The following is a 13,439-nucleotide window of genomic DNA, read 5'->3' on the forward strand; positions in this document are numbered from 1 at the left end:
TTGTGCAGATTTTTGAAGGGTGCCTTGACTGGAAAAAGGGTTGAGAAACACGGATCCTAGACAGCAGATGGTTCTGGGGAGTTCACAGTTTTACCATTTGGTGGAGGATATCATTGTGGTGACATGTTGGAGTTATCATTGAGAACCGGGAACTACCCCAGCTTATTTTCACTTGAATTTTGATGTATGGACTTTTATATGTTTTAGATATATATTTTGTTATATTACTTTGTTATATTTTGTTATATTACTTTGTTATATTTGTTATATTACTTTGTTATATTTTGTTATATTACTTTGTTATATTTTGTTATATTACTTTGTTATATTTGTTATATTACTTTGTTACATTTTGTTATATTACTTTGATATATTTTGTAATATTACTTTGTTATATTTGTTATATTACTTTGTTATATTTGTTATATTACTTTGTTATATTTTGTTATATTACTTTGTTATATTTGTTATATTACTTTGTTATATTTGTTATATTACTTTGTTATATTTTGTTATATTACTTTGTTATATTTGTTATATTACTTTGTTATATTTGTTATATTACTTTGTTATATTTTGTTATATTACTTTGTTATATTTGTTATATTACTTTGTTATATTACTTTGTTATATTTGTTATATTACTTTGTTATATTTTGTTATATTACTTTGTTATATTTTGTTATATTACTTTGTTATATTTATTATTAAGTTGGCTTGGAACAGCCAACTTACTGATATTGTATTTAAACTTATTATTATTCTTCTTCTTCTTCTTATTATTTTTCTGGCCGGTAAATTTTTGGACACTATCTCCTCCTAGACCGTTCAAGCTACATACTCCAAACTCGGCACAGACCTTCATACTGTTCTGACTCGGTGTGCTATATCTTTTCAGACTGGTTTGAGTTACGGTTTTCCTAAAAATTAAAATTAAAAACCCAAAAAATGCCCATAGACTTTCATTGACAGGATGTTCAGATGACCCAAGCTCCAAATCCCATTAGACTCAATCAAGCTTTGATGCTTATCAATGTAAACTCATTCAAACTCATCTAATCTATCTATCTATCGATCGATCTTCAAACCTTTTCGATCGATCGATCTTCAAACCTTTTCTATCTATCGATCGATCTTCAAACCTTTTCTTTCTATTGATCGATCTTCAAACCTTTTCTATCGATCGATCGATCTAAACTTTTCAAACTTTCTGGTCAGGCTTTTTCAAGCCAACTTAAAGTTTGTCTCAAACTTTTTTTTCTAGTATTACTTTGTTATATTTTGTTATATTACTTTGTTATATTTTGTTATATTACTTTGTTATATTTTGTTATATTACTTTGTTATATTTATTATATTACTTTGTTATATTACTTGTTCATGTCACACTTAGCTTTGTGATCTGGTCGACTGCTTTTTATCATTGAATATTATTGAATATAAAGCGCCGCAACCTCCTATTGATTGTACAAATTGGCCTAAAATGATGAAAAAATTGATTTTTAAATGTTTTTATTGGGAATTTTACATAGCAGAAAGTGAAAAATATTGTTTTTTTTTCAGAATAGTCACGCTTTTTTGTTTATAGCGCAAAAAATAAAAATCGCACAGGTGATCAAATACCACCAAAAGAAAGCTCTGTTTGTGGGGAAAAAAAGGACATCAATTTTATTTGGGTACAGCGTCGCACGACCGCGCAATTGTTAAATTCACGCAGTGCCGAATCACAAAAAATGACCTGGTCATTAAGGGGGGTAAATCTTCTGGTTCAGAACTGGTTAAAAGTCATGAGATACACTTTTTGTAGCTGCTGACTTTTATATATATTTTTTTATAGGTGCGTTGGATCTCCTCTTTAACCGTTTCCCAACCGCCCAACTGCGGCAGGCTGGCTCTCCTGTACGAACTGAGGTAACCTTACGTCGGTAGTGCGCAGCGTGCTGGAGGGCGAACCGCCAGCGCGCTCCCACTCTCACTAGACAGCGGGGGTGCCGATGCACGGGGCCGGTAGACGCGATTGCCCCCGGCCACCCGCGATCGCTTCCCACTAAGAGAGAAGGACGGTCGGCTGTTGTAAACACATTTGACCGTTCTTCTCCCTGAGATGATCACAGAGCCCCTGTGATCCTTCTATATAGGATCACATGTCTGTATGATCATTTCACAAGCCCCGCCCCCAGACAGTTAGAAAACACCCCTAGGCTCACATTTAACTCTTTGATCACCCCTAGGTTAACCCCTTCCCTGCCAATGTCATTAGTACGGTAACATTGCTTATTTTTTTTAGCACTGATTACTGTAGTAATGTCACTGGTCCCCCCAAAAGTGTCAGAAATGTCAGTTAGGGGTTCAATCTGTCCGCCGCCATTACTAGTAAAAAAAATGAATATAAATTACAGAAATCTTTCCCTCAGTTAGTAAACGCAATAACTTTTGCGAAAACCAATCAAAATACGCTTATTGCGATTTTTTTTTTACCAAAAATATGTAGCAGAAAACACATTGGCCTAAAATGTTAAAACATTTTGATTTTTACATTTTTTTTTTGGCAGAATGTAGAATAGCAGAATGTGAAAAATATTGTTTTTTTTTTCAGAATAGTCACGCTTTTTTGTTTATAGCGCAAAAAATAAAAATCGCACAGGTGATCAAATACCACCAAAAGAAAGCTCTGTTTGTAGGAAAAAAAGGACGTCAATTTCATTTGGGTACAGCGTCGCATGACCGCGCAATTGTCCGTTAAAGTCACGCAGTGCCGAATCGCAAAATAGGCCCTGGTCTTTGAGCAGCCAAATCCTCCGGGGCTTAAGTGGTTAAGGGGTAAAATCTTCCGGCTCAGAAGTGGTTAAAGTCAGGAGAGAATTTTTGCAGCTACTTTTATTTTATTTCTAGGTGTCCGGAGATCCTCTATAAATAAAATCAGGAATAATAACTATAGAAAGGTATAAATGATTGTTGGTAAATGACAGCACACAGCCCCCGGGTCACATGTCGGCGGGTATGAGTGAGCGGACAGGAAGTGATGAGCGGAGCAGGTGACACGAGGGCAGAGCACCCTGCGGACTACATCTCCCGGCATGCACTTCCACACAGGCCCGCCCCCTCAGTCCTGCTCCACCTATGGACCACAGGGGGAGGAGTCTTTGACCTATGAGGGAAGGAGGGCGGGGCTGAGACTAATTGGCGGCTGTCTGGGCGCGCTACGAGAGCCATTGGTGGGCGGGTGGCTTATCGTCATTGCCCGCCTGCCGTGGGCGGAGTTAGCGGCGTTGTTTAAGACAGGGCGGGGTTACGCTGACTTTCTTTCGCAGCTGGGCGGTATCGGCAGTGACGTTGTGTGCGGAGGGGGTGGGATCCGGCTGTCATCTCGGGGCGGGGCCAGGCGTGACGTGTGTCGGTTCGGGGCGGGGTTAGAAGCGGCGGCCTGGGCGCTCTGGTCTTCCTGTGTGTGAGGCGGCGGAGGTCGGAGAGCGGGAAGAGGCGCGATGGACCCCAATATCCTAATCGAGGCCCTCCGGGGTACCATGGACCCGGCCCTGAGGGAGGCCGCCGAGAGACAACTCAACGAGGTGAGACCCCCGGAGAGAGAGAGGGGGGGGGAGGGTGAGGATCACCGGCCGCACGTGTCACCTCCGACACACAGCACGTGTACCCCGCACCCCCCCCCCAACCTTTACCGGGGAGACCGGTCACGTGTCTGCTGGAGAGCCCCGACCGGCCGGCAACTCCCCTCCCCCATCATATATAACCGAGCCCCACCCCCCCCACCACGTGTCATATGGGGGAGACATGAGATCACATGGTATATTGGGGGGACCCCCCCCTAACAGGGGGTCATGACAGCCCCATCCCCCCAACTTTTGTGCATCCCCCTACACAGAGGTCACATGGTTTATTGGGGAACCCCTGTAAGAGGGGTCATGATAGCCCCCCCTCCCCCCAACTTGTGTGCACCCCCCAACAGGGGTTATGAGACCCCCACATGTCCTTTATTGGACAGCCCCCCCCATACACACAGGTCACATGGTATATTGGGAGACCCCCAACCTATGTGCACCCCCAAACAGAGGTCACATGGTATAGAGAGACCCCCCTAACAGGGGTCATGACACCCCCACATGTGCTTCATAGGACAGCCCCCCCAACACACACAGAGGTCACATGGAATATTGGGGAACCCCTCTAAGGGGTCATGAAAGCCCCCCTCCCCCCAACTTGTGTGCACCCCCCAACAGGGGTCATGACACCCCCACATGTCCTTTATTGGACAGCCCCCCCATACACACAGGTCACATGGTATATTGGGGAGACCCCCCAACTTATGTGCACCCCCAAACAGAGGTCACATGGTATATCGAGACCCCCCCAACAGGGGTCATGACACCCCCACATGTGCTTCATAGGGCAGCCCTTAACGTGTGCACCCCCCCCCCATACAGAGGTCACATGGAATATTGGGGAACCCCTCAAGAGGGGTCATGATAGCCCCCCTCCCCCCAACTTGTGTGCACCCTCCCCCACACAGGTCACATGGTATATTGGACAGCCCCCTCCCCAAACTTGTGTACCCCCCCCCACAGAGGTCACATGGTATATCGGGGAGACCCCCCCCAACAGGGGTCATGACACCCCCACATGTGCTTCATAGGACAGCCCTCAACGTGTGCAACCCCCCCATACAGAGGTCACATGGTATATTGGGGAGCCCCCCCAAGAGGGGTCATGATAGCCCCCCTCCCCCCAACTTGTGTGCATCCCCCCCATACAGAGGTCACATGGTATATTGGGGAGCCCCCCCCAAGAGGGGTCATGATAGCCCCCCTCCCCCCAACTTGTGTGCACCCTCCCCCTACACAGAGGTAACATGGTATATTGGGGAGACTCCCCCCCCCCCCACCTTTCCTTCATAGGACAACCCCTTTTCCTCCAACGCGATGTGAACCCCTAAATGTCACATTATATGGGGATGAAAGCTAAACAGGGAAATTAATAGCCCCCCCCCCCTACCCTACAGTAGTACATAGGATAATCCCCCCCCCCCCTCCCACATGCCAGTCTGTGCACCCCTCACATGGGATTGTGCCCCCCTCCCTCTTACAGCAGCATGTGTGTAGAGTAGACCCCCCCCCCCTGTCCTCTGTCACCCCCTCAATGTAACTTAGAATTGACCCCCCCTTCAACATTCCACCATTCCTAGTACATATGGTGACCTCTCATCATATGACAAAGGGCCCCCCATCACCCTTCATGTGGGCCTTTACCCCCAGAGTGTTATATCACTGAATCCCCCCCCCCCCCCTCACTCACGGCACAGAGGATAGCCCCCCCCAACATGTGTCCCCCTCCCCCCCACCTTCATAGTATGTGCGACACTACCCTGCCCCCCTTTCTGTCATCCCTCACTGTAACATATTGACCCCCCCCCAACATTCCAACCCTGGGAGAATCTGCCTAATGCCCCCACCAACATGTGTGCAGCCCCCGTCACCCATAGTATGAGTGACACCCCCCCCTATAACATGTCCTCTCACATTGTACATAGGACACCCCCCCAATCTCATAGGACTGTACCCCCTTACTCTATAGTACTATGTATGACAATTCCCCCACCTGTCAGTCTGTACACCCCTCACATGGGACAGGACCCCCCCCCCCCCACACACATGTGTAACGTCCTCACACACAGAGTACATAGGACCCCCCCTGCAATCTCATAGGACTGTACCCCCCTACTCTATAGTACTATGTATGACAATTCCCCCACCTGTCAGTCTGTACACCCCTCACATGGGACAGGACCCCCCCCCCCCCCCCACACACACACATACATGTGTAACATCCTCACACACAGTACATATGACACCCCCCCTAATCTCATAGGACTGTACCCCCACTTTCTATAGTACATGTGACAATCCAATCCCCCCTCCGATGGGACAGGACCCCCCCCCTTATCTCCCCCCCCACAATCTCACAGGACTGTACCCCCTTATTTTATAGTACTACATATGACCATTCCCACCACCTGTCAGTGTGTACACCCCTCACATGGGACAGGACCCCCCCCCACACACACACACACACGTGTAACGTCCACCCACACACGGGACAGCCCCCCCATCTCATAGGACTGTACCCCATCATTCTATTTTACTACGTGACCTCCCCCCCCCCCCTTTCTCCCACTGTCAGTCTGTACACCCCTTACATAGGCCTGGACCCCCCCCCCCACACACACACACGTAACATGTCCTCTCACACATGGTACATAGGAGAGCCCCCATCTCATAGGACTGTACCCCCCTTACTCTAGTACTATATATGACACCCCCCCCTGTCTCATAGGACTGTACCCCCCTTACTCTAGTACTATATATGACACCCCCCCTGTCTCATAGGACTGTACCCACCTTACTCTAGTACTATATATGACACCCCCCCCCCCCTGTCTCATAGGACTGTACCCCCCTTACTCTAGTACTATATGACACCCCCCCCCTGTCTCATAGGACTGTACCCCCCTTACTCTAGTACTATGACACCCCCCCCCGTCTCATAGGACTGTACCCTCCTTACTCTAGTACTATATATGACACCCCCCCCCTGTCTCATAGGACTGTACCCCCCTTACTCTAGTACTATATATGACCCCCCCCCTGTCTCATAGGACTGTACCCACCTTACTCTAGTACTATATATGACACCCCCCCCCTGTCTCATAGGACTGTACCCCCCTTACTCTAGTACTATATATGACACCCCCCCTGTCTCATAGGACTGTACCCACCTTACTCTAGTACTATATGACACCCCCCCCCCTGTCTCATAGGACTGTACCCCCCTTACTCTAGTACTATATATGACACCCCCCCCCCCTGTCTCATAGGACTGTACCCACCTTACTCTAGTACTATGACACCCCCCCCCCCCCGTCTCATAGGACTGTACCCTCCTTACTCTAGTACTATATATGACACCCCCCCCCCCTGTCTCATAGGACTGTACCCCCCTTACTCTAGTACTATATATGACACCCCCCCCTGTCTCATAGGACTGTACCCCCCTTACTCTAGTACTATGACACCCCCCCGTCTCATAGGACTGTACCCTCCTTACTCTAGTACTATATATGACACCCCCCCCCCCCTGTCTCATAGGACTGTACCCTCCTTACTCTAGTACTATATGACACCCCCCCCCCCTGTCTCATAGGACTGTACCCACCTTACTCTAGTACTATATATGACACCCCCCCTGTCTCATAGGACTGTACCCACCTTACTCTAGTACTATATGACACCCCCCCCCCCTGTCTCATAGGACTGTACCCCCCTTACTCTAGTACTATATATGACACCCCCCCCCCCCTGTCTCATAGGACTGTACCCCCCTTACTCTAGTACTATATATGACACCCCCCCTGTCTCATAGGACTGTACCCACCTTACTCTAGTACTATATATGACACCCCCCCCTGTCTCATAGGACTGTACCCCCCTTACTCTAGTACTATATATGACACCCCCCCCTGTCTCATAGGACTGTACCCCCCTTACTCTAGTACTATATATGACACCCCCCCCTGTCTCATAGGACTGTACCCACCTTACTCTAGTACTATATATGACACCCCCCCCCCCTGTCTCATAGGACTGTACCCCCCTTACTCTAGTACTATATGACACCCCCCCCCTGTCTCATAGGACTGTACCCCCCTTACTCTAGTACTATATATGACACCCCCCCCCGTCTCATAGGACTGTACCCTCCTTACTCTAGTACTATATATGACACCCCCCCCCCCCCTGTCTCATAGGACTGTACCCCCCTTACTCTAGTACTATATATGACCCCCCCCCTGTCTCATAGGACTGTACCCACCTTACTCTAGTACTATATATGACACCCCCCCCCTGTCTCATAGGACTGTACCCCCCTTACTCTAGTACTATATATGACACCCCCCCTGTCTCATAGGACTGTACCCACCTTACTCTAGTACTATATGACACCCCCCCCCTGTCTCATAGGACTGTACCCCCCTTACTCTAGTACTATATATGACACCCCCCCCCCCCTGTCTCATAGGACTGTACCCACCTTACTCTAGTACTATGACACCCCCCCCCCGTCTCATAGGACTGTACCCTCCTTACTCTAGTACTATATATGACACCCCCCCCCCCCCTGTCTCATAGGACTGTACCCCCCTTACTCTAGTACTATATATGACACCCCCCCTGTCTCATAGGACTGTACCCCCCTTACTCTAGTACTATGACACCCCCCCCGTCTCATAGGACTGTACCCTCCTTACTCTAGTACTATATATGACACCCCCCCCCCTGTCTCATAGGACTGTACCCTCCTTACTCTAGTACTATATGACACCCCCCCCCCCTGTCTCATAGGACTGTACCCACCTTACTCTAGTACTATATATGACACCCCCCCTGTCTCATAGGACTGTACCCACCTTACTCTAGTACTATATGACACCCCCCCCCCTGTCTCATAGGACTGTACCCCCCTTACTCTAGTACTATATGACACCCCCCCCCCCCCTGTCTCATAGGACTGTACCCCCCTTACTCTAGTACTATATATGACACCCCCCCTGTCTCATAGGACTGTACCCACCTTACTCTAGTACTATATATGACACCCCCCCCCCTGTCTCATAGGACTGTACCCCCCTTACTCTAGTACTATATGACACCCCCCCTGTCTCATAGGACTGTACCCCCCTTACTCTAGTACTATATATGACACCCCCCCCTGTCTCATAGGACTGTACCCCCCTTACTCTAGTACTATGACACCCCCCCCGTCTCATAGGACTGTACCCTCCTTACTCTAGTACTATATATGACACCCCCCCCCTGTCTCATAGGACTGTACCCTCCTTACTCTAGTACTATATATGACACCCCCCCCCCTGTCTCATAGGACTGTACCCACCTTACTCTAGTACTATATATGACACCCCCCCTGTCTCATAGGACTGTACCCACCTTACTCTAGTACTATATGACACCCCCCCCCCCCTGTCTCATAGGACTGTACCCCCCTTACTCTAGTACTATATATGACACCCCCCCCCCCTGTCTCATAGGACTGTACCCCCCTTACTCTAGTACTATATATGACACCCCCCCTGTCTCATAGGACTGTACCCACCTTACTCTAGTACTATATATGACACCCCCCCCCCTGTCTCATAGGACTGTACCCCCCTTACTCTAGTACTATATGACACCCCCCTGTCTCATAGGACTGTACCCCCCTTACTCTAGTACTATATATGACACCCCCCCCCTGTCTCATAGGACTGTACCCCCCTTACTCTAGTACTATATATGACACCCCCCATCTCATAGGACTGTACCCCCCTTACTCTAGTACTATGACACCCCCCCCCCGTCTCATAGGACTGTACCCCCCTTACTCTAGTACTATATGACACCCCCCCCCCCGTCTCATAGGACTGTACCCCCCTTACTCTAGTACTATATATGACACCCCCCATCTCATAGGACTGTACCCCCCTTACTCTAGTACTATGACACCCCCCCCCCGTCTCATAGGACTGTACCCCCCTTACTCTAGTACTATATATGACACCCCCCCCCCATCTCATAGGACTGTACCCCACTTCTATAGTTCTACATATGACATTCTCTCCCCTGCTGTTGGTCTGTGCCCCCCCCACATGTGACGGTACCCCCTATATACATCCGGGTGTCGTACCCCCGATCCCATTGGCTCCCACTGTTGGATACTTTGTAACCATCCAGAAATGTTTATTTCTTGTATCTTTGTACAGCTGGGATGGGCGGTGCTGATATGCAAATCAGCTGCTGATCCTAAGCCACGCCCAGAATGATTTGTTGTCTCTACCCCCCCCCCCCCCCTCGTTGCTAGGAAGTGATTCACTACCGGATACCGGCACACTTCTACATTCTACAGAGACCCCAGGGTGTGCAATATGTTGGTGTAGCAGCACAGGACACTTCCATCCATAGCGGCTCTGGAGATCTTTGTACATATAATGTGCTTATAGGGCTTGCTGGTTCTTGTAGTCCTCCAGCCACATTACTCATCAGCAGGGAATGCTGCGTCTCCGGCATGTGACGCTCCGTCCATCTCTGACTGCCAAAACATCGAATGATAAAAGTGAACTCGTCCTCCATGTGAGCCGGCTGCTGGCAGTGCCCCCCCCTCCCCCCCCTCCTCAGTCATTTCCTGCCCACAGATGACTCATCTCATCACATTCCAGCTGAGTGGGAGGCGGCCCTCCTGGTCACCAGACTCCTCCCCCCCCCCTCAGCCTGAGAACCCCAAGGTGACGTCACAGGAATGAAACAGGAAATGGGAGAGAATTGTCTTCTGGTGACCCCAAAGGGTTAATGTGATGTTATCAGAGCGTCCGGGACAAACAGAGCCAGCGCTACCCCCCCCCCCCGTAGATGTATACGGTATATACACCTATAGAGTGCTCTACACCCACCATGTGACAGTATACAGTATATATACCTATAGATCTCTACACCCCATGTAACAGTATACGGTATATACCCCTATAGAGTGCTGTACACCCCATGTGACCGTATACAGTATATACCCCTATAGTGCTCTACACCCCCCATGTGACAGTATACGGTATATACCCCTATAGAGTGCTCTACACCCCCATGTGACTGAATACAGTATATACCCCTATAGTGCTCTACACCCCCCCCATGTGACTGTATACAGTATATACCCCTATAGAGTGCTCTACACCCCCCATGTGACAGTATACGGTATATACCCCTATAGAGTGCTCTACACCCCCCATGTGACCGTATACAGTATATACCCCTATAGTGCTCTACACCCCATGTGACAGTATACAGTATATACCCCTATAGAGTGCTCTACACCCCCATGTGACTGTATACGGTATATACACCTATAGTGCTCTACACGCCCCTATGTGACAGTATACAGTATATACCCCTATAGTGCTCTACACCCCCATGTGACTGTATACAGTATATACCCCTATAGAGTGCTGTACACCCCCATGTGACAGTATACAGTATATACCCCTATAGAGTGCTCTACACCCCCATGTGACTGTATACAGTATATACCCCTATAGAGTGCTCTACACCCCCATGTGACTGTATACAGTATATACCCCTATAGAGTGCTCTACACCCCCATGTGACAGTATACAGTATATACCCCTATAGAGGGCACTACATCCCCCATGTGACTGTATACAGTATATACCCCTATAGAGTGCTCTACACCCCCATGTGACTGTATACAGTATATACCCCTATAGTGCTCTACACCCCCCCCATGAGACTGTATACAGTATATACCCCTATAGAGTGCTCTACACCCCCCATGTGACTGTATACGGTATATACACCTATAGAGTGCTGTACACCCCCATGTGACTGTATACGGTATATACACCTATAGAGTGCTGTAAACCCCCATGTGACTGTATACAGTATATACCCCTATAGTGCTCTACACCCCCATGTGACTGTATACAGTATATACCCCTATAGTGCTCTACACCCCCCCCATGTGACTGTATACAGTATATACCCCTATAGAGTGCTCTACACCCCCATGTGACTGTATACAGTATATACACCTATAGAGTGCTGTACACCCCCATGTGACTGTATACGGTATATACCCCTATAGAGTGCTCTACACCCCCATGTGACTGTATACGGTATATACCCCTATAGAGTGCTCTACACCCCCATGTGACAGTATACGGTATATACACTTTTAGAGTGCCCTGGGTGCAAAGGATTAGGAAAGAACAGAGCGTCCCCCCCCCCCCCCAATTGTGCCCTGTCCTCAGACCCACATACCCACAGTATATTGTGACCCATGTGCCTCCATGGTGTCCTATTCCATTACCTCCATTCCCTGTCCTAGGACCTGCGTACCATCCGCCCCCCCTCTCAAAGGGTGCCCTCTCCTGGGACCTGGGTGCCCTCTCCTGGGACCTGTGCCAGCCCCCTTCCCCCCCCCCCCAAAAAAAAGGTGCCCCCTCTGATTTTATGTTGGGTCGGAATTGAAGCCGTGGATACCCATCTTGTATGCCATCCTCAGGACTCAGCCCCCCAATCCATGGGGTGACGCTGCTGTGCGGTATCACTGCAGGCGTCACTCTGCTACAGAAAGGAGGAACGATCTGATTTCTGGGTGCGATGAGCTGCTAATATAAATGTTACACAAGATCTCAGGACTTAATGTTGATGCTGGTGACCGACTGTCGCGTCACTAGTTGGTTTTTTTTCACGGCTCTACTTCCTCATTTAAAGGAGAAGTACGCAGCATTGTTCTCCCCCCCCCCCCCCCTCTAAAACCGAGAACCGAGCGATCGCATGACTGCTGATCCCTCAGCTCTCAGTCCACTCAGAGCAGCGAGCGGCGGCTCAGTCATTGCTCTCTGAAGTGCTGGGGAGGCTCTGGTTCTCCGCTGCTCTTTGAGAGGTGGAGCCAGGTGGATCCCGCCAATATTGTCGGGATTTTTCCAGATCCTGGAGAAGCTATGCCACATAAGCTGGGGGGGGGGGGGGGCGCTATAGCTTGCTGTCAGCCAGTTCTGGTTCACAGGAAAGTAAAAAAAGTGCACCCTTGTGGCCCCCCCGTACAGAAGCTTTATCAATGTCTCCTTTAACCACTTATAGCCCAAGGACATCATGACATGCTGGGCTTTCCGTGGAGATGACGGGGAGTTGGCGGGATAGCGGGGATGACGGGGGATGGTGACGGGTGCAGCTGCAGCCATCGTTCAAATATCTTTATGAACAAGCATAGCGGCAGTTCAGTCGCTTGATGGTTCTTACAGGAGGCAGTAGGGGACGTCCTATTTGTCTTTCCAGCCTAAAGGAGAGATGTGAGGTCTCCATTTGACCCCCGATCTCTCCATAAAGAGGACCTCTCATGCCCCATTCCTTGTAATAGGAATAAAAGTGACCGAAAAGTAAAGGGGAAGTGTAAAAATATAAAAACGTAAAAAAAATGTTAGCGCCCCGTCCCTCTGTGCTCGCCCACAGAAGTGAACGCATACGTAAGTCGCACCCACATATGTTAACGGCATTCAAACCACGCATGTGAGGTATCGCCGCGATCGTTAGAGCGAGAGCAATAATTCTATCCATAGACCTCCTCTGTAACTCTACTGGTAACCTGTAACAAAATGTTTAAAGCGTCGCCTGTGGAGATAAGTTTTAAGTACTGAAGTTTGGCGCCATTTCACGAGTGTTCGTAATTTTAAAGCGTGATATGTTGGGTATCTATTTACTCGCTGTAACATCTTTCACATTATACAAAAAAATCGGGCTAACTTTAGTTTTTTTTTATTTAAAAAAAGAAAAAGCGTTTAAAAAAAATTGCTGCGCGTATACTATGTG

The 13,439-nt window shown here is 48.6% G+C and overlaps 1 protein-coding gene across 1 annotated transcript in view; it reads left to right on the forward strand.

The window, feature by feature from the left end:
- The first annotated feature begins 3,387 nt into the window (after nt 1–3,387).
- The window catches only part of IPO7 (importin 7), a 56,565-nt gene continuing 46,513 nt past the window's right edge, over nt 3,388–13,439 (forward strand). Inside the window, 1 exon segment of the mRNA XM_082270618.1 lies at nt 3,388–3,569. Coding sequence (XP_082126744.1) covers nt 3,486–3,569 — 84 coding nt within the window. The 5' untranslated portion in view covers nt 3,388–3,485.

Source organism: Pelophylax lessonae (genome assembly GCF_965119305.1).
Source record: "Pelophylax lessonae genome assembly, chromosome: 10".
Lineage (NCBI taxonomy): Eukaryota > Metazoa > Chordata > Amphibia > Anura > Ranidae > Pelophylax > Pelophylax lessonae.